The sequence below is a fragment of the Theropithecus gelada genome, chromosome 7a, assembly GCF_003255815.1.
Source record: "Theropithecus gelada isolate Dixy chromosome 7a, Tgel_1.0, whole genome shotgun sequence".
In the NCBI taxonomy this organism is placed as follows: domain Eukaryota; kingdom Metazoa; phylum Chordata; class Mammalia; order Primates; family Cercopithecidae; genus Theropithecus; species Theropithecus gelada.
Window position 1 is genome coordinate 9,547,996 of NC_037674.1, and position 23,360 is coordinate 9,571,355.

Sequence of the window (23,360 nt, forward strand, 5' to 3'; positions counted from 1 at the left end):
CTGCAGGATCTGCACTGGAGTGCAAGCCAGGCACAGCCCAGCAGGCTGAATAGACGGGGCATCTCTTCTGGTGAGCTCGGGCCTGAGAAAAGCCTGGGCATGGATGTTGCTGGCTGGAGGTCTCTGGCTGGCAAAGTAGCCAAGAAAAATCCTGTGTTACTATGCTTCCTACATGGGTGAAAGGATTACCTATACCCCAATCCTCAGCATCATGCAATATACACATGTAACAAACCTGTACATGTACCCTCTAAATCCAAAATAAAAGTTGAAAAAAAATAGGGCAGGCATGGCGACTCATGCCTATAATCCTAGAATTTTGGGAGGCCCAGGTGGGAGGACTGCTAGAGCCCAAGAGTTCCGGACCAGCCTGGGCAACATTGAGACCCTGCTGCTACAAAAAAATTTAAAAAATTAGCAGGGCATGGTGGTGCGTACTTATAGTTCCAGCTATTCAGGCAGGAAGATATCTTGAGCCCAGGAGTTCAAGACTGCAAATGAGCTGTGACTGATCCACTGCACTCCAGCCTGGGTAACAGGGTGAGACCCTGTCTCAGGGGGCAAAAAAGTTGAAAAAAGAAAAAAATTATGTCATTTAACTATAGTTTTGTACAAACCCTTCTACATTTTTTTTTAATGTTAAAAGAGGCATCTGACAAAACTTTGGTGAAAGAGCCATGAGGAAAAAAAAGAGACCAGGTCTATAAGACAGCAAACTTTGTTTTATTTGAGCACTTCCTTAACTTTGTTTCATTATTATGCAAAAGTTATATAATTACAGAGTCTGGCAGGAGAGAAGAGAAAAATTTTAAAAAAACATAAATGCTATTAAAAACTAAGATTTTCAATACTGGGGAAATCAATACCAATATAAAAATTAAAGAATTAAAAACCCGGCCGGGCGCGGTGGCTCACGCCTGTAATCCCAGCACTTTGGGAGGCCGAGGCGGGCGGATCACAAGGTCAGGAGATCGAGACCACGGTGAAACCTCGTCTCTACTAAAAATACAAAAAATTAGCCGGGCGCGGTTGTGGGCGCCTGTAGTCCCAGCTACTCGGGAGGCTGAGCCAGGAGAATGGCGGGAACCCGGGAGGCGGAGCTTGCAGTGAGCTGAGATCCGGCCACTGCACTCCAGCCTGGGCGACAGAGCGAGACTCCGTCTCAAAAAAAAAAAAAAAAAAGAATTAAAAACCCTATAAGCTTACATGTATAAGGATGGGCTTGAGAAACAGCCAATAAACTATTAAAATTACTGGGTCACGTCAAAGGGCACAGAGCCAAACTGAAGGGGTTCCCAATGCCCCAAAATGGAATAATATAAACATTAAAAATAATGTGATGGATTAAAATGCAAATTTATGAAATACTCAAAATGATATTCTGAAAAATTAGTCACCTTTGCAGGGTTAAGGAAACAACACATGCCTCTGAAAAATAACATTAATAAATAGAAAAAAATAAATGGAAAGAAGCAATCATCTTGCCTTTCTTGCACCAACTGTATTTCAGGGTAACCAATAATTAAAAGAAAATTTCTTCCTTATAGAAGCATTTTAGCTTATTAATGATAGATGGAATGATAGAAAAAAAATCACTAATGAAATAACGGATTTAGGCAACGATCATCAATGGTTGTTAAAACCATTAGGTGAAAGGCTGAGGCAGAACTTTACAATGGATGGATGAGGGTGATCTGGAGCCTGCTAATCAGCCTTAACATCTCTGAAGGTAGGACAACACAATCTCCTATAATACAATGAAAAATACACTGTACAAGCTACGATGTATTCTTGCCAAAAGAATGGAAATTGAATCTAATCAAGCTTCGAAATCTATCAGTTCAAAGAAAACACAAAGGAGGAACATGTTAAACATTAGAAGGATCTAATCACCAAATTCAGAATATAAGAAATTTTACGAGATGATCTGACTTCTTCAGCAAATAAATAGCATAAACTTAAAAGGTGAACTTTTATAGATAAAAGAGACTTAAAAAACATATCAACTAGTTGCAAATGAACATTGTTAGGATCCTGACTCAACAAATCAAAGGTAAAAAGGCATTTTTAAAACAAAAAATCAGCGAAAATATATCACTTATTTTTTTTAAAAGGGCAAGTAAAATCATATGATGTCTGGAATTTTCTTTAAAACAATTTAGGGAAAAATTAGGTAGGATCTTGAAAACAGATTTGTAACACTGATGAAGATGGGTGATGCATTCAGAAAAGTTCATTATGCTATTCTACTTTTGTGTACCTTTGATATTTTCAGTAACAAAAAGTTATAAAAAGAAAGAAAAATGTAATTATTTTCCTCTTCCTAATAGCTCCAGAAAATTCTAAAGAGTACAGCTTAAAATTACTACCACTTTTGAGTACTTCATTTATTCAACTAATATTTATTAAACTCCTAGGATGTACTAGGTACTGTTCTGGGTCCTAGGGGTATAGCAGTGGACATGGCAGTTAAAGACCGTGCCTTCACTGTGCATATACTGAAGTTACAGAAGACAGAAAGTAAGTAAAAACAACAGCAGCAGCAATAAAAAAACAAGACAAAATAAAAACAAACAAAAAACCCAAAAAGAATTTCAAGGAGTGATAAGTTCAAGGACGAAAATCAAATATGTACTGGGAGAGATGATGACTAGGGAGGGGAATGATGACTTCATATAAGATCATTGGTGTGCTGATAAGCAGCCTCTAAAGAGTTAAAACAAACCCCTGACTTACAGTACTTGACAATTTCTGTGGTATAAATACTCACGCATGGCCATTTTCAAACTACTAATGTGAAAACGATGAACCTGGTTTTGGGAAGAGATTCACATAACTGGCTCTTGTGAGCTGATAAGAGCTGGCTGCAGCACACTCCTGGCATAGGACAGTAAGGAAAAGCCTACATTTCAGGCAGAGGGAATATAGCAATTTTAAAAGATCCTAAAGCAGAAACAATTTTAGTGAATTCATAAAGCAGAAAGGACAATATAGCCAAAGGAGAGTGAGGAAAGGAGAGCATATTTAGAAAGATAGAAAGGATCCAGACCACATAAGTTAGTTAATGGATAGTTCTTCCAAATCCATTTATTGAATAGTCCCTCCTTTTCTGATTGAAACAACATGATGTGGTTGGGGCAAAGGAGAGAGTAATGTGAGAGTGTGCAAATGTTCATTTGGGAAGCAGGGGTAATATAGATAACTTTTTTTTTTAAAGAAGAGATTATAAAGAAGCAGAAAAAGTGGGACAAATAATTTAGGATGGCACAATCGTCCAAGTATATCAATAATACCAGTAATATAAATAGACTAAGACAAAGAGACTGGATTAAACAATAAAATCTAGACATATACTATTCATAAGAGATATAAGGGCATACAAAAGCTGAACATCAAGAAAACATTAAGGAAAGAGATACATCAAGCAAATACTAACCAAAAGAAAGCTGATATAATTTTATTAATATCAGATAAATTTGTAAGAGAAAAATTTTATTAGGAATTAGAAGGTAACCACATAATAACAAAAGGTTTAATCCACCAGGAAGATATGACAATTTTATTTATCATTATTATTAGCTTTTGAGACAGGGTCTCACTCTTACGCCCAGTCTGGAGTACAGTGGTGCGATCACGGCTCACTGCGGCCTCGACCTCCTGGGCCCAAGAGATCCTCCCACCTCAGCCTCCCAAGTAGCTAGGACTACAGGCTCATGCCACCATCAATAGCTAAGTTTTGGATTTTTTTTGTAGAGATGAGGGTTTGCCATGTTGCTTCGTATTCCTGGGCTCAAGCCATTGGCCTGCCTCAGCCTCCCAAAGTGCTGGGATTACAGGCGTGAGTCACTGGGCCTGGCTGGCACAACAATTTTAAACACACATCTATTGTTTAGTTATTATTATTTTGCTTACCAAATTACCTCCAAATTTCCTGGCATTTTAAACAACACAGTTTATCATCTATTTGTTTGGGTTGGATTTTCTAAAGTCTGACAATCTGTCTTTTGAACTGCCAAGTTCAGCCCATCAACCTTAGTGATTAATATATTCAGACAGGGTTCTAACATCTTTTTACTTGTTCTTTCTCTATGATTCATTCTCATCCTCTGTCTCTGTCTCTCCCACTCTTTGGATTTTCTGGTTTGTTTTTCCCTAATGCCATTTTCCCCTCTAGTTTCCATCCTCTATTTCTGTTCTTTTAGCAATGACCCTTGAAATTTTACTACATATTTTACTTAAATTTTTAAATAAGTTTAAACAATTGCTTGACATCCTCCTGAACAACACAAAGACTTTCTAATACTTCAATTCCAACTTTCTCCTCCTGACTTACCTAATATTGGTGTCCAATGTTTCCAGTAGTCTTTTTTTAAAAAAAAAAAAACCCTCCATAAATAAGATATTAGAGTTGTTTTATAGAGACAACACTGATTTGGGTTGATGTACAAGTTTACTAGTTCATGTATTCACTACTCTTTCTTACATTTCAGACAACTAGTCTTTTAGGATCATTTTATTCTTTCTTGAGGTATATTCCTTAGAATTCCTTTAGGTTTCTCAAACTCAGCACTATGGAATTTTGCAGCAAATAATTACTTATTGTGGAGGACTGTCCTGTGCACTGTAGAATGTTTAAGAGCATCCCTGGCCTCTACTCATTAGATGCCAGTAGCACCTCCAGCAGTGACTGTCAGAGATGTCTCCAGGCTGGGCGCAGTGGCTCTCTCCTGTAATCTCAGTACTTTGGGAGGCCACGGCAGGAGGACTGCTTGAGGGCAGGAGTTTGAGTGAGACTAGCATGAGCAACATTGTGAGACCCTGTCTCTACAAAATTTTTGTGTATACTTATTTTTGTTTTCTGGCTTGTGTTTGTGGCTTTGTGTTTTGGTATTGAGAATTCTTCTGTCATTCTGTTGTTCCTTTGATGAACTGTCCTTTGTGGCTGCTTACAAGATCTTTTCTTAGATATTCTGCAGTTTCATTAAGACGTATCTAGGTGTAGTTTTTTTTGTTTACACTATTTACCTATTACTAAGCTACTGTTTTAACTTTTTTATATCTATCTATCTATCTATCTATCTATCTATCTATCTATCTATCTATCTTTTCTTTTNTATCTATCTATCTATCTATCTATCTATCTATCTATCTATCTATCTATCTTTTCTTTTCTATAAGTTCCATTTATTTTCCTTCTCTTTAAACAGTCTTTTATTCCTGAGGAGTTTGCTCCTCTTCCTAACTACATCCTTTACTGATTTAAACATTTAATAGAATTTTGTATCCCAGTCTCAGGACCATGTCATTTCTCTTGAGGGTTATGGGAGTAAGAGTTCAACATACTACCTCTCTGCTATTCAATAACAATGATGCTCTTATAAAAATCTGGCATGAGACAATCCTGTTCCATTCTGCTACCTGCTGTCCAAGCCACTTCCTAGCAGCTCTGGCTCCCCTTGCTGCATCCCTGGCACCTCTATGTTTGGACCTCTCTAGTCTCAAGTTTCAGGTGAAATCACCACAACTTTTATGACAATTTGATTTATTATTATCATCAGACAGTCTGGATCCTGGCTGTTTCTGGCCCACCCTCCATTTGCTTGCTTACCTTTTTTAGAAAGGTAGAATATCCCTGGATATTTTTGTCTACATTTTATGAGACCAATGATGCCTCCAATATCGTCCTACTCATGGTCTACTTGTGGTAGTGTTGTGCAATGGGAGGCTCCCATAGAGTTCCTGGTCAATCATGGCTTGTGGAACAGTCATGAACGGTCAAGGCTTTCCAAGGGAAGAAATGAAGCTTTCATCAAGTGTGGTTATACCAAAAGGCATGAAATTAGAAGTGGTTATATTGAAAGGCATGGATTAATTTTTGGCTTGAATATCCTGGTGGCAAACCATGCTGCTTTAGAGTTCAGCCTTCAAAACTTTAGGTCACTCCTGTGACCCCAGGAAATACCAGATGGAATGGAACTTCTAGTTTCTGAATAGCAAATAATCTTTACTCTGCAGGAACTAAGAACCAAATCCATATTCCAGGGCTCTTTTAGGATTATTCAGAATCCTAAGATGAGTCCTTTGAAGGATCCCCACTGAGACTGGCCTCAGTAATGGTTTGCATTACATCACCTATCAGATTACTACTATGTTTCTTTTTTTTTTTTGAGACAGGGTCTTGCTCTGTCACCCAGGCTGCAGTGCAGTGGCACAATCTCAGTACACTATGACCTCCGCCTCCCGGGTTCAAGCAATTCTCCTACCTCAGCCTCCTGAGTAGCTGGAATTACAGGCACCTGCCACCATGCCTGGCTAATTTTTTTGTATTTTTAGTAGACCAATTTTTTTTGCATTTTCAGTTTTGCCATGTTGGCCAGGCTGGTCTTGGGCTCCTGACCTCAGGTGATCCACCCGCTTCAGCCTCCCCAACTGCTGGGATTACAGGCATGAGCCACCATGCCCAGACACTATTATGCTTCTTTTTTCTCATTTTACTATCTAAATAATGCTGATATTTTTGGGAAACTTACTGGTGTTTCACTGCATAATTCAAATGAAAACTGATAGGATGGTTCTACTAAAGATTTCAGATTTCTGTTTTTTATGGCATACTTTTTTTTGTAAACAGAAAAAAGGTAAACCAAAGGTCTTACTATTTATAAACACTTTCTTGTTGTGATGTTATTACTTCCATAATGTTGCATTTGTCAATTACCACTTATACTATAATTTGGGCCCCAGATAAATCTCAAGTTTCTCCTTTAGCTTCCTAATCTTGCCAAATGGCCTTTGCTGGTCCGAGCTAGGCAAGAGAGCAGTAAGTGTACTTAATTTCCCTTGGCACAGGTTTGGGTTTGTACTATGTGAGTATGTGAATCTGAAAAACCTGAAAGGTTATCCCAAATGCTATGTTTTTGATTTTATACTTTGTCTTGCCATTGATCTGTTAAGGAAACCATGTCATTTGTCCTGGAGAGTTTGTGATGGTCTGGGTTTTGATGATGGCATCCGTGTGATGCTGTTTAACATGTTCTTTTTTTTTTTTTTTTTTTTTGTAATTCCTATAAATTGGTAGTTGAATCTAAAAGCTTAATCACATTCAGTACTTCTAGGAGGGTAGGGAGGAAAACTGCTTCACAGTGGTTTTATGATCTGCCAGGAGGTACACGTCACTGTCATCTGGTTGTCTTTCCTTTTGAGATATTAGCAATTGTTGATGAGTAATGCCTAGCTCCATTAATTTATGAGAGGTTACTAAATGGTAATATTCTCATTCTATTACTGTTCCTTCATTTATTAGCTGGAATACCTCTGTATAAAGAGACATTTCCTTTAATCTACTATTTGATTACCAAGTGCTTCAGTTAAAAACAGGACAAATAATTCTTTCCCTTTACTGACTGGTTCTCAGAATAATTGGTTCACTAAATGCTCCAACGGTGACCAATTAGTTGTGGGTTTTGTTTTGTTTTGTTTTAGAGACAGGGTATCACTCTGTTGCCCAGGCTGGAGGAGTGCAGTGGCACCATCACAGCTTACTGTAGCCTCCAGAGTAGCTAGGACTATAGGTGTGTGCCACTATGCCTAGTTAATTATTTTTTGCTTCTTTGTAGAGATGAGTTCTTGCAATGTTGCCCAGTCTCCTCTTGAACCCCTGGTCTCAAGCAATCCTCCTACCTCCCTCCTCAGCCTCCTGAGTGCTGGGACTACAGACATGAACCATTGTGCCTGGCTAGTTTTTTAAATTAACATTATGAATTCATAAACTTAAATATTGGGTTTTTACTGTATTAGTCCTTTCTCATGCTGCTATGAAGAGATACCCGAAACTGGGTAATTTATAAAGAAAAGAGGTTTGGCTGAGCACAGTGGCTCACACCTCTAATCCCAGCACTTTGGGAGGATGAGGCAGGTGGATCACTTGAGGCTCAGAGTTTGAGACTAGACTGGCCAACATGGGGAAACCCCATCTCCACTGAAAATACAAAAATTAGGCAGGTGTGGTGGTGGGTGCCTGTAATCCCAGTTACTTGGGAGGCTGAGGAAGGAAAATCACTTGAACCTGGGAGACTGCGGTTGCAGTACGCCGAGATCATGCCACTTTACTCCAGTCTGGGTGACAGAGCAAGACTCTGTCTCAAAAAACAAAACAAAAAACGAAAACAAAAAAAAAGAGAGAAAAGAGGTTTAACTGACTCAAAGTTCAGCATGGCTGGGGAATCCTCGGGAAACTTATAATCATGGTGGAAGGCCCCTCTTCAAAGGGCGGCAGGAGAGAGAATGAGTACAAGGAGGGGAAATGTGTGATGCTTATAAAACCATCAGCTCTTGTGAGACTCACTCACAATCATAAGAACAACATAGAGGAAATCGCCCCCATGATCCAGTTACCTCTCACAAAACGTGGGGATTATGGGAATTACACGTCAAGATGAGATTTGGGTGGGGACACAGCCAAACCGTATCAGGTATGTTTGAAATCAAATGCTTTTTCAACATCTATTAAGATTATTATACGATATTTTTATTTTAATTTGTTAATATAATGAATTACATAAATTAACTTTCAACATTAAACCAACCATGGATATCTAGCAGAAACTCAACTTGAGGATGGGGGTAATTTAAAAAAATACGTTGCTTGATTCAGATTGCAAATATTTTGTTCAGGATTGTAGATACATTCCTAAGTAAGGTTGGCCTATACTTTTTTTTAAATCTCATATTGCCATTCTTAAGTTTTGGTTATCAAGGTTGCAAAAGCCTCAAAACTGAGGTAGTGGTTACTTGGTTTTCTATTCCTTATGAGAGACTGACTGCAGAAGACTGGAATTATTTTTCCTTGGATGCCTGATAAAACTTTTAATAATGCCAGGACCCATGGCTTGTTTGCTTGCTAGCTTTCTAAAAAAATTTTTAAGTGGAAAGCTACACACACACACACACACACACACACACACACACACACGCACACGGAAAAGTTCACCAATCACAGGTGTACAGCTTGATTCATTATTACAATAGCAGTTTCACCCTCCCATATATCTCCTCAGCCTGATCTTGAGTTTTGCAAGATACTTGATGAGTCCGTGGGAACAGTAGATACATTAAAATAACTGTGCCTTGTTGACAGTAAAAACATTTAGAAGGACTGGAAAGGGCTTTTATATATCCAATTCAACAGCAAAGGTCTGAAAGATGTTATTACAAATTCAATTAAGCAGGCAAGGCAACTGAACCAGTTTTTCACCTACCAGGCCAAGTTAACCTAAACAAGGTTTTTAGGGAGAGCTGGGAAGATTTTCTTTTCTTTTTTCTTTTCTTTTTTTTTTGTTTGAGACAGAGTCTCACTCTGCCGCCCAGGCTGGAGTGCAGTGGTGCGATCTCGGCTCACTGCAACCTCCACCTCCTGGTTCAAGCGATTCTCCTGCCTAAGCCTCCTAAGTAGCTGGGATTACAGGCACCCACCACCATGCCCAGCCAATTTTTTTTATTTTTAGTAGAGACGGGGTTTCACCATCTTGGCCAGGCTGGTCTCGAACTCCTGACCTTGCGATCCACTTGCTTTGGCCTCCCAAAAGTGCTGGGATTATAGGCATGGTGAACCACTGCACCCAGCCGGAAGATTTTCATTCAAGCTTATAATGTCTTTTCTGAGTAACTTATGAGATGGTTAGAAAATACAACAAAAAAACCTTTCACTCTTTTGCAAACTCATGAATATCTTTTAATAAACCAGACTTTTAAAGATTTTGAGGCTATAGCTAAAACACAGATACTTAAGACAGAAGATGATAGTTCTTCAGAGCATGAGAAAAAAGGAAAATAAGATCTGACCCCGTGAATCTAGGAGAGAGAACTCAGGCTGGCAGGATGGACATACCTGATAATTTGGCTAGAAGACTGGATAAATCCTCAGGTTGGCCAAAACTTGAATGCAACTGTAGGCTGCCAAATGAGATGAATGTTTGAAGTAGTCTCTTTGCAAATACTATTAGAATTTTTTGGCTTATAATGACTAAGATAACTCTTCCTTCACAATCAAAGTTACTTCTTTTTACCTATAGTTCCCCAGGTATCCTTTACTGCAGGTGGTTAGCTGGGAACAAAATCCAGCTTAGTAATACTGGAACTGTATCAACTTTTGACTGTCCACTTCATTAGCTAAGCTGCCTCCATTGTACATGTCTTCCTGATGATAATGAACTATTCTCAAACATCTCTGCCTGTCATGTATGTATCAGGGACAGAAGCACTTTCATAGTTTAGAGGAAAGATGTTCTTTTCATAGTCTGGCAAAATTTTTCAGTGAAAGCTTAATAATTCCTGATCCAAATATAAAATTTTTATATACAGAAGACTAATTTTGAGCAACGTATAGAAACTATCCAATATAAAAGTATTAAAAAGTAGCCAGGAGTGGTGGCTCATGCCTGTAATCCCAGCACTTTGAGAGGCCACAGTGGGTGGATCACCTGAGGTCAGGAGTTTGAGACCAGCCTGACCAACATGGTAAAACCTTGTCTCTACTAAAAATACGAAAATTAGCCGGGCATGGTGACGTGCGCCTATAGTCCCAGCTACTCGGGAGGCTGAGGCCAGAGAACTGCTTGAATCCGAGAGGCAGAAGTTGCAGTGAGCCAAGATGGTGCCATCACACTTTAGCCTGGGCGACAGATCAAGACTCTGTCTCAAAAAAAAAAAAAAAAAGACCACCTCTAACATCACACAGCCAGGACCTTAGTGATCAGATTTGTATCTTTACGTCAAACCATTTACTCAACAAATATATACTGAGTGCCTAGGATGTCAGGTACTGTTTCAGCATATAAACTCACTAAAGGAATGAGGACTATGGTCTCATAAACTCTTCTCATTAACTCAAGGACTATTCTAAGTCTTTAATGTAGAAAGAATAAAAAAGGAGTATCCCAGTTTCTTCAACTAATCCTCTGAAGGTTTTACTTTCCCTACTTTGGACTTTTCGATAGCTTATTTTTCCACAGCTGCTTTACACATATTACAGCTAAAAGTTCAGCAGTGATCAAAATAAGCCTCAAATCAAAGCATACACACACACACACACACACACACAAAGTGTTAACATACTAAATAATATACCAAAAATTACTTAACCGCACTTATGCTGAAGTATAAATAAAAAATGAGATGCTATTTTTACCTATTAGCTAAATAAACTATTTTAAGATTAATAATATCTGTTTATTATTATTATAGGGAGTCAAGCATTACTCCATACTTGTGAGAGTTTAAGCTGGTGTATCTTTTAAAAAATGTATATATCTTTTGAGGAAGGAATTCCACTGATAGGAATTTACCCTACAAATATACTGGCATTAAGACTGCAGGATAATACAAAAAATCAGCCAGGTGTGGTGGTGGGCACCCGTAGTCCCAGCTACTCGGGAGGCTGAGGCAGGAGAATGGCGTGAACCTGGGAGGCGGGGCTTGCAGCGAGCCAAGATCGTGCCACTGCACTCCAGCCTGGGCAACAGAGCGAGACTCGGTCTCACAAAAAAAAAAAGACTGCAGGATATAAGGATAAGATATTCATTGCAACATAACTTACAACAGTAACACACCTGGACATAAGCTCATGAGTAGGAAACTGGCTGAATGAAATTATAGTGCAGGTGCACAATGAAATACTCTTCCATCACAAAGGAATGAAGCAGATCTTTATGTACTAAGATGTCCAAGGTAAAATGTTAAGTAAAAAGAAGTGGTCTGTACAATAGAACAGTCCATTTACTATAACATCATTGATATAAAAAGGAAAAGATAGTCGTATATAATATAAAAATTTATAATTAAAAATTTCTAGAATTCCCAAAAAACTATCAACAGCAAGTACTTTTAAGAGGTGGAAGTGAGGTGGTAAGAGGAGAAGATACTTTTACTTTCTTTGTATATATATAACTTTTGTTTGAGCTGAATGCCTCATCAGAGTATGTTTCTTTTTATATTTTGAAAATTTATCAGTCCTGAGGTCTTGTGAAATTCTTGTCAAGGCCGGGCGCAGTGGCTCACGCCTGTAATCCCAGCACTTTGGGAGGCCAAGGCAGGCGGACCACGAGGTCAGGAGATGGAGACCATCCTGGTTCCAACATGGTGAAACCCCATCTCTACTAAAAATACAAAAATTGGCTGGGCGTGGTGGTACACGCTTGTAACCCCAGCTACTTGGGAGGCTGAGGCAGAAGAACTGCTTGAACTTGGGAGGTGGAGGTTGCAGTGAGCTGAGATCGCACCACTACACTCCAGCCTGGTGACAGAGCAAGACACTGTCTCAAAAAAGAGAGATATTCTTGTCAAATTACACACTTACTTTAAATAAGTGATACCCAGAGGAAGTAAATTCATTTCCATAACTTATTTCATAGATAAGGAACTGGAACACCAAATTCTAAGGACTGCTTGAGGACACGCTGTTTATGAAGTACTTTCAATAATTAAAAAGGTGATCAAAAAGCCAAGAAAAGTAATAAAAAGGGAAAATTAGCTGCAAAGTCAGAGATATTATCAGGTATTATAATACCTTCTTTTCCAAATTATCTTTAAAAAATTCTAGTTCTTAGATTTTTTTTAACCATAGACCATGCAAAATTACTTTTTAATTTAACTGAGTCTTAGTAATCAATTATGGAAGTAGTTTCCTAAAACTTACCAAGTTGGGAATAGAAACCGCAGGAAAAAAGTTGGCGGGTGGGAAGCAGAAAAGGAGGGGACAGAAAATAGAATCAGAGAAGGGAGTAATGTCTGTTAGGATAAACGAGTTAAGGGTGACTTTGGATAGAGTCAATCCCCACCGTAATACTATACCTAACAGTTGGCTGTGTTCCCCTGTGATGGAGTTCTGACTCAGGTCTGAAAAACAAACAATTGAAAAGAAAAGAAAAAAATGAATGATCAAAACAAATAATTTCTTTAAAATCAGCAACAAAAGTCAACCAAGGAAATAAGCAAAAAATTAAAAAAACTTATGAAATATTAATGTGAAGATAATAAAAAATAGAATGAACTAGTGTAAAGAATGATCACATTCCTCACAAAGTTAAATATAATTACCATCAGCAATTCCACTCCTAATTATACTTCCACTCCTAATTATTTTCCTAATTGAAAACAGGCACTCAAACAGATACTTTACCACCAAGTTTATGGCAAAATTATTCACAGTAGCCAAAAGGTTACCAGGTATACTTCTACAGATGAATGAATCAACAAAATGTAATATATACATACAACGGAAAATTATTCAGCTATAAAAAGGAATGAAATTCTGACACATGTGACAACATGGATGAACCTTGAAAACATTATGCTAAGGAAAACAAACCAGACACAAAAAGATAAATATATGACTCAATTTATATAAAATGTTGAGAAAGGGCAAATTTACGGAGATGGAAAGTAGATTAGAGGATACTAGGGGCTGGGTGGAGTAGGGTATGGAATGTTATTGCTTGAAGAATACAGCATTTCTGTTTGAGGTGATGAGGAATTCTGGAAACAGACAGTGGTAATGGGTGTACAACATTGTGAATGTAATTAATGCCACTGACTTGTACACTTAAACACAGTTAAAATGGTAAACTCTGTATTGTATATACTTTGCCACAATACAAAGTAAATTAAAAAAATAGTAATCACACAAATTTGACCAAGCAATAGTTTCACAAAGTAGAAGGATGACTCAGAGCTGTGACATGAGTTATATTTTTAATGACAAAGGAACATTTTAACGACCAAAAAAAAAAAAAAAAAAAACACTTATGGCTATAGCAGCTCAAAGACATAAATAAAGCACTTATTACTACTAGCAGATATGTTCTAGTTTGACTTTAAGATACACTGACTAAATTGGCTTTCATAAATATCAATTTCTTTAGTAATCTGAAATAAAGTTAGTGGCAATAAGCCAAGTTCCTAATGCAAGAGATATTGACAATCATCATTTAACAGTCAACTACAGGCTGGGCGCGGTGGCTCAAGCCTGTAATCCCAGCACTTTGGGAGGCCGAGACGGGCGGATCACGAGGTCAGGAGATCGAGACCATCCTGGCTAACACGGTGAAACTCCGTCTCTACTAAAAAATACAAAAAACTAGCCGGGCAAGGTGGCGGGCGCCTGTAGTCCCAGCTACTCTGGAGGCTGAGGCAGGAGAATGGCGTGAACCCAGGAGGCGGAGCTTGCAGTGAGCTGAGATCCGGCCACTGCACTCCAGCCTGGGCGACAGAGCGAGACTCCACCTCAAAAAAAAAAAAAAAAAAAAAAAAAAAAAAAAACAGTCAACTACTTGCTTATTTTAAAGGTTTGAAAAGCACTAAGAGCTAAAAACAGAAAAGACTAAGTGACTAAATATCTTCAGACGCTGAGGATTCTGGCTTCCTTGAATGTGCCTGGGGTAACAAAAATAATTGTAGACCAGGGCTTATGTGAACAATGGGAAAAAAGTTACATCTTTATTTTCACTAACCTCTAACTGAAGTTTAATATTTTCTACAGTTATGATGTATGCAACAGATTACATAAAAGTACCTGTGATTTTGTCTAACAATAAATCTCAGGTATTTTTATATCACATTATTGCTTTAGACAAAATTCAAATATCTTCCATAGTCTACATATATTTTATATATCATTTAATTAAATCTAACAATTTAAGCCTCCCAGATCGAAAGAAACAATTAGAATACTCAACAAATCCCAGTTTCTGATGTATACTGGAGTATACACTATATACTTTAATTAAGGAAGGAAGGTAGAAACCTGATTTCTACCATAAAAGTTTTAAATACTATTTGAACATTTAGAAATTTATTTTCAGGGGATTTTTTTCCTTAATTTGGTTTGAAAAAGGGAAATTTGAAAAGTTCCTATTCTAGAATATTTTCCCCAAACATACCAGCAAGTGAATTCCCAGTTTTTACTTTAAACTTATCTTACTGCCCATCTAAATAAAGGATATCGGGGCTGGGTGCAGTGGCCCCTGCCTGTAATCCCAGCATTCTGGGGAGCTGAGGCGGGAGGATCATGAGGCCAGGAGTGTGAAACCAGCCTGAGCAACATAGAAAGACTGCATCTCTACAAAACATTTCAAAAGCTAGGTAGGCATAGTGGCATGTGCACCTGTAGTCCCAGCTACTCAGGAGGCTTAGGCAAGAGGTTCCCTTGAACCCAAGAGTTAGAGGCCCCAGTGAGCTATGATGATACCACTGCACTCCAGCCGGGGTGACAGCAAGACCTTATCTCTCCCCCAACCTCCCGCCATATATATATATATATATATATATATGTTGTTCTTGCACATAAGACAAAGTAAGAATAACAGTTCCGTAGTCACCCTCTCCCTTAGGGAAAATCGGGCCCTATCATTACGGAGAAGTAAGTAGGTATGTTGCATGAAAAGAAGAGTAGAGAAAGCATAATAGAATTTTAGAACTAGAAGAACCTTGGTCATTATCTAAATCTACTCCAGTGACTCTAGAGGAAAAGCTGGGGAAGGGTTATCACATCATCTATTTTTCTCTTTAAATCATACCAACACTTCTCCTTCAAGATTCTGATTCCCAGCTATAGTCACTAATATGAATACCTTGTATCTCTCAGGTGTGCAGGAACAGAAAAAGTTGAGAACCTCCTATTTTAATGTTTATAGTTCTAAAAAATTAATGCCTGGGTTAATCAGTGGCTAAGACACATCACACTACTGCCCAAAGAAAAAGGGTATAGTCTTGATGCTTTGACAACTTATGGTTTTGCTTCTCAATATTCTGTAATTCTAACTTTCTTGTTCCAAAACAAGGTATAATAGCCTAAACCAAGTTATTTGAAATTGCCAGGGAATATGGCCTATGAAAAGAAATAGGAAAACATCTCAGATAACTCTGGCAGACTAGGTGTGGTTTTAGAGAGGAAAATATAAATGACTTTTCCTTTAAAAAGAATTAACTCGGCCAGGCGCAGCGGCTAATGCCTGTAATCCCAGCACTTTGGGAGGCCAAGGCGCGTGGATCACCTGAGATCAGGAGTTCAAGACCAGCCTGACCAATATGGTGAAACCCCGTCTCTACTAAAAATACAAAAATCAGCTGGGCGTGGTGGCATGCACCTGTAATCTCAGCTACTCCAGAGGCTGAGACAGGAGGATGGCTTGAACCCAGAAGGCAGAGGATGCAGTGGGCCAAGACCACACCACTGCACTCTAGCCTGGGCAACAAGAGTGAAACTCCATCTCAAAAAAAAGAAAAAAATTAACTCCTCTCTTGTGTAATATACTTTCTTGCCTTCTGAGCTGTGCATATATGATGTATGTATATTCTTTAGACAAGCCAGAAGTCTTCCTTTGAACACCCTCCTATACTTCAGAAAAGTAGAAACAAGTCTTTTTATTTTTTTTGAGATGAAGTCTTGTGTACTACTTTTTACTTATTTATTTGTTTTTGAGACAGAATCTTGCTCTGTCACCAGGCTGGAGTGCAGTGGCGCAATCTCGGCTCACTGCAACCTCCACCTCCCGGGTTCAAGCAATTCTCTGCCTCATCCTCCTGAGCAGCTGGGATTACAGGTGGCCGCCACCATGCCTGGCTAATTTTTGTATTTTTAGTAGAGGTGGGGTTTCACCATGTTGGCCAGACTGGTCTTCAACTCCTGACCTCGTGATCCACCTGCCTCAACCTCCCAAAGTGCTGGGATTACAGGCGTGAGTCACTGCGCCCAGCCAGAAACAAGTCTTTTGTGTGGTTCCCTACAAGTTCAACTTAGATTTTTATTTTTCATTTATTATAATTGAAAAATTATGGGCAATCCTTGATACTTATTTAGTAATCTGAAGACTAACCTCCAAGAACCTGCAAATCTTTTATTAATATATACAAAAGCTAAAACAAGGCTGGGCAAGATTCCGTCTCAAAAAAAAAAAAAAAACAACCAAAGAACTAAAACAAAGGTCAGTCTGGGAGTATATAGGCCCATGAACCCACTAGAATGAAACTAGTTTTGCCTGTAAAAATTACAATTGTTCAGTGGATTTAACCTGAAGGGCGTTTCTGGGTTTGCAATCCAAATTGTGCAGTCATCATGCTAACACTGCTCAGATATGTCTGAGCACCTTTCAATTGTTCTGTGTCTAAACTCCCCCATTTACCACTTTTCCTGACTGTGTCATTGGTGAGGGCACACCCAAGTTTGCCCAAGACTGGGAGTTGTCCTAAAGATTACTCAAAATGACATTTATTTTAAAGAGATTATTTTCTCTAATAGGAACTATGTGCCAAGAATGTCACTAGTTTTATCCTTTGATGGCCTTCATAAACAAAGCTACTCTTAGGACAAAATACAACCAAGTTATAATAAAAAGCCAGAGATACTCTATAAGTCAAAATGACAGATCAAATAAAAAATAGAAACTAGGTATCTATTAACAACAGGTAGATGTAATCAGAAAAATGAACTGAAAATATTTCCTTGTAACAGTAATGATATGGTAGTTTTACAAATAAGCACTTGCTCAATATATTTAACTTATCTTGGGTACATAGTAAAGAATGAAGATTTTAGTTTCCTGCCATGCACCTGGGAGAATGGAGACAGAGTGAAATGATGGTGGGTGGTACTCACTTGCAAAACTGCCTCTGTCAAGTTTTTCTGAAGAACTTTATTATTTTCCTTAGTTTGCCAATTCTTTATGTTTCTACACTACCTCATAAAGGACAAAAATCCTTATTTTAATTTTTAATGTAATAAAAATATAGTTTAAAAAAGATATATAGAGCCTACATATGCCAAAAAAAAAAAAAACAAAACCCTCTAAAGATCATTAAGCTAAAATGTGTACTTCAGTCCACACCATCTGCTACGTAGTGGCTTGTGTAGACAGTTAACCGTAACAGAATCAGCTGTGATAGTAGCATGGAACCACATACTGTACTTCATGTACAGTGTATATTCCTTAGTGCAGAAGTACATATTCCTTAGTATATTAATAGGGATTTGGTGAGCAATGGTTTGGGGCAGGGATTGTAAGTAGACTTGTCAAATCTATTCAATAGATAAGTTGACTGCTCTAAAGTGTGATTTCTCATACCCTTCATAATGTTAATGACTGCCTAGCTAATCTCCAAAAGAAGAATAGAATATTCAGCATTCCTAAACACATTGGAAAAGAATTCATTTTGTATCAAATACCTTGTATAGTTAGTGTCCTATGATATACACTTTGGGAAACCTTGAACTAATTCCTATCAATATACTAAGGCTAAAAGATAACTCCCCGGCTGGGCACAGTGCTTCAAGTCTGTAATTCTAGCTACTCAGGAGGCTGAAGCTGGAGGATTATTTGAGGCCAGGAGTTTGAGGCCAGTCTGGGCAACATAGCAAGACCCCATCTCTTAAAGAGAAATAAAATTAGCTGGGTGTGGTGGCGTGTGCCTGTTGTCCCAGCTACTCAGGAGACTGAGGTGAGAGGATACTAGAAACCAGAAGTTTAAGGCTGCAATGAGCTATGATCACTCACTCACTCACTCATTCACTCAGCACTATTTCCATTAAATCAGTATTTTCAAAATTTGCTTGCTTAAAACAATCATGGGGTATTTGTTAAACTACAAATTTCTAGGTCACATAACTAACCCTAATGACTCAATTTTAAGGGAGGAGGCTGAGATTCTGTAGTTTTACCAAGTGCCTCAGATGGCTACTATAAAACTTCATTCGTTCAACCATTCTTCTGTTTAAATATCTGAGTGATTAATCAGTCCCCGTCATTTTTCTATGTGCTAGGGATAGAACATAAATAAGGAAAAGTTCCTTTTGTCATGCAGATATGGGAACATCAATAAGAAAAGAAAATTAATAGCTGGGCACGGTGGCTCACGCCTGTAATCCCAGCACTTTGGGAGGCCAAGGCAGGCGGATCCCCTGAGGTTGGGAGTTCGAGACCAGCCTGGCCAACATGGTGAAACCCTGTCTCTACTAAAAATACAAAAATCAGCCAGGCGTGGTGGTGGGTGCCTGTAATCCCAGCTGCTTGGGAGACTGAGGCAGGAGAATCACTTGAACCTAGGAGGCAGAGGCTGTAGTGACTGGAGATTGCACCATTGCACTCCAACCTGGGTGACAAGAGCGAAACTCCATCTCAAAATAAATAAATAAATAAAAATAGAAGAGAAAATTAATAATCAAGATAATTTCAGCTTATAGTGTTATAAAGAAAATAAAGAACGGTGATTAGAGAGGCTATTTTTCATTGGGTGGACTGTCAGGACCTTTCTGAGGAGGTAACCCTTAAGGTGAGACTTGCATGAAAAGGAGCCAGACATATGAGGATCCTGAAAAGACTGATCAGGGCAGAGGAAGAGCTGTGAAAAGACCCTAAGATGGGAATCAGCTTGATATATTTAGGAAATATATTAATGTAGCTAAAGCATAGTGAGTAAGTAACAAAGTTTTTTTTTTTTTAAAAGAGGGCAAATTAGGTACACACTACATCTTGTAGTGCAGCACACTATCGTCAGGAGTGTGAATTTTACTCTGAAAATGATATAAAACAATTGAAAGGTTAGCGGTTTTTTGTTTTCTTCTTTTAAACAGGGTCTTGCGCTGACATCAAGCTGGAGTGCAGTGATGCAATCATGGCTCACTACAGCCTCAACCTCCCAGGCTCAAGTGATCTTCCCGCCTCAGCCTCCTAGTAGCTGGGATCACAGGCATGCGCCACTACACTCAGCTAATTTTTAAATTTTTTTATGGAAACAGGATCTCCCTATGTTGCTCATGCTGGTCTTGGTCTCAAACTCCTGGGCTCAAGCGATTCTCCTGCCTCAGACTCCCAGAATTACAGGTGTGAGCCACCATACCTGGCCAGCATAATTTTTAAAAATGCAGGCTGCTGGTTTGAGAATGGATTGTAGGGGAGACCAAGAACAGAAATGGGGAAACCAGTGAGAAGTTTACTGAAGAAACCACAGAAAGACATGATAATGACTGTAGTGAAGCTGATGGAGGTAGGCAGGTTGATGATATCTTATGGAAAGAGAGCTCACAGGCTAGTCTTCAAAGATAACGTCCATGTTACTTTCTTTTTTTTTTCGAGACGGATTCCTGCTCTGTTGCCTAGCTGGGCGCCATCTTGGCTCACCGCAACCTCTGCCTCCCGGGTTCAAGCGATTCTCCTGCCTCAGCCTCTCAAGTACCTGGGATTACAGGCACCCGCCACCACGCCCAGCTAATTTTTGTATTTTTAGGAGAGATGGGTTTCACCATGTTGGCCAGGCTGGTCTTGAACTCCTGACCCTGCGATCCACCTGCCTCGGCCTCCCAAAGTGCTGAGATTACAGGCATGAGCCATCATGCCTGGCCCATGTTACTTTCAAATCTGCAGCTCTTTCATTTATGTATTCAGTAAATATTTTTTGAGAACCTTCTACACGTGAAACACTATTCTAATTACTAGAAATGTAGTAACAAAATCCTTGCCATCAAGGAGCTTAAATTTTAGTGGAGAAAAGACCAACAAGTAACCTACGTCAACAGCAGTAAGTTATAAAATGAACAAAAAAGCTGAGTAAGAGAATATAGAGGACTAGTGGGAGACTGGTTTGTGTGCACACTTAGATACTCAGTCTGAAAGGCCTCTCAGATAATATAACATCTGAGCAGAAAATTGAAGATACACAATTTTCTGCAGGATATTTCTGCATATTGTATATTTCTATACAAATATCTGCAGGAAGAACAGTTAGTGCTAAGTGAAGCAGGTATGTGTTGGCATGTTTGATGAATGGCAGCAAGGAGACCAGATGATCAGACAGAATAAGCAAGCTGAAAGTGACAGCAAATAAGAGACGGATATAGATGCTGGAGGAGGAAACACAGATCACGTGAGGCCTTGTAGGATATCGTCAGGAGTTTTGTTTTTCCTGTGAGATAAGAAGCCACTAAAAGGTTTTGATTTCTGTTTTAACATGATCACAACAGCTATAGTCTGGAATGAACAGATTGCAGGGGCCTAGCAAATAAACAGAGAAAAGTTAGAAGGCTCTTACAATGGCCCAAGGAAAGAGAACAGCAGCACGGGTCAGATCAGAAGTACTGGAGGTAATGAGACGTGGTCAGATGCTGGGTATGCTGACTAGCCTAGGTATGTTTCAAAGGAAGGACTGACAAGATTGGCATGCTGATGACTGGAAACAGGGCAGGAGAGAAAGAAAAGAGTCAAAGATATTTCCACAGCAATTAGATGAACAGAGATGCCATTTACTGAGTTGGAGAGTGACAGAGAGCTAGTAATCTAAATTAAAAGAACAGTGCTTATGATGGTTTTTTTTTTTTTTCCCCAAGCCAGCCTAGTAGGTAATCCTGCGTAATGGAAAATCAGTGGGCTGCGTTTTTTAATTACGTGTGAGGTCTCCATGTACCCACCAAATGGTAGTAAGAATTCATTTAAAGAGGTGGAAGCAATCCAAATGTCCACCGATGGATGAATAAACAAAATGTGCTATATATACACACACACACACACACACACACACACACACAATGGAATATTATTCAGACTTTAAAAAGGAAATTGAGACACATGCTACAACATGGATGAATCTTGACAGCAATACACTAAATGAAATAAGCTAGTCATACAAAGGCAAATACCATACTATTCCACTTATATTAATCATCTAAAGTAGTCAAATTAATAGAAACAGAAAACAGAATGGTGGTTAACAGGGGTTAGGGAGTGGAAAATGGAGAGTTGTTCATTGGGTATAGAATTTCATTTTTGGAAAATGAAAAAGTTCTGGAGATCTGCACAACAATGGAAATACTCTTAACACTACTGAACTATACACTAAAAAATGATTAAGATGCTAAGTTTTATTGCTTTTTTTTTTTTTCTGAGACGGTCTTGCTGTGACACCCAGGCTGGAGTGCGGCAGCACGATCTCAGTTCACTCCAACCTCTGCCTCCCGGGTTCAAGCCATTCTCCCGCCTCAGCCTCCTGAGTAGCTGAGATTACAGGCACGTGCCACCACGCTCAACTAATTTTTTTGTATTTTTAGTAGAGATGGGGTTTCACCATATTGTCCAGGCTGGCCTCAAACTCCTTACCTCAAGTGATCTGCCCACTTCGGCCTCCCAAAGTGCTGGGATTACAAGTGTGAGCCACTATGCCTGGCTTTATGCTATTTTTTTAAGCCACAATTTTAAAAATTGTATTTGACCCCACAGGCTTTTGGCAAATACATTGTGGTCTTCATTAGTAGCATTCATAAGTCTAAAATGAGCGCTCCATTTTCCATTTTTTAAAATTTCCCTGGCTGGGCAAGGTGGCTCACGCCTGTAATCCCAGCCCTTTGGGAGGCTGAGGTGGGTAGATCACTTGAGGTCAGGAGTTTGAGACCAGACTGGCCAGCATGGTGAAACCCCATCTCTACTAAAAATACAAAATATTAGCTGGGTGTGGTGACAGGTGCCTATAATCCCAGCTGCTTGGGAGGCCGAGGCAGGAGAATTGCTTGAACCTGGCAGGCGGAGGTTGCAGTGAGCCAAGATCGCATGTCACTGCATTCTAGACAGAGCGAGACTCCATCTCCAAAAAAAAAAAAAAAAAAAATTCCCTATGTATATTAATTATCCAGCAATCTTATCTCCTAATCCACAAGATAATACGTGCTCATACTATGCTTCCAAAGAGGACAAATCATAAAGCTTAAATATTGACGCCTAGCGCAGCTACAGAAATTACTTATAACAACTTGCTTGAAAGAAGCCAATGAGGAAGTAAAACAAAGCAAATGCCAAAGCAAGGTATGTGTTTTTGTTTGTTTGTTTTTATACTTTAAAACTTTAAGTTCTGGGTTACATGTGCAGAATGTGGTTTTGTTACGTAGGTACATAAGTGCCATGGTGGTTTGCTGTACCCATCAACTCGTCACCTACATTAGGTATTTCTCCTAATGTTATCCCTCCCCTAACCCCCAACCCCTATAGGCCCTGGTGTGTGATGTTCCCCTCTCTGTGTCCATACGTTCTGATTGTTCAATTCCCACTTATGAGTGAGAACATGTGGGGTTTGGTTTTCTGATCTTGTGACAGTTTGCTGAGAATGATGGTTTCCAGCTTCATCCATGTCCCTGCAAAGGACATGAACTCATCCTTTTTTATGGCTGCATAGCATTCCATGGGGTATACGTGTCACATTTTCTTAATCCAGTCTATCACTGATGGACATTTGGGTTGGTTCCAAGTCTTTGCTACTGTGAATAGTGCCACAATAAACATACGTGTGCATGTGTCTTTATAGTAGCATGATTTAGCATACTTTGGGTATATGCCCAG

The 23,360-nt window shown here is 39.0% G+C and overlaps 1 protein-coding gene across 7 annotated transcripts in view; it reads right to left on the reverse strand.

The window, feature by feature from the left end:
- SLC12A6 (solute carrier family 12 member 6) overlaps nucleotides 1–23,360 on the reverse strand; it is a 106,408-nt gene that overhangs the window by 34,325 nt on the left and 48,723 nt on the right. For 6 of the 7 annotated variants that reach the window (XM_025389597.1, XM_025389593.1, XM_025389598.1 and 3 more), the window contains one exon: nucleotides 12,844–12,888. The exons of the other annotated variant lie outside the window; for it this stretch is intronic. In XM_025389597.1, the coding sequence (XP_025245382.1) occupies nucleotides 12,844–12,888 (45 nt within the window). The remainder of the gene's footprint in view (nucleotides 1–12,843; nucleotides 12,889–23,360) is intronic. 7 annotated transcript variants of the gene reach the window in all.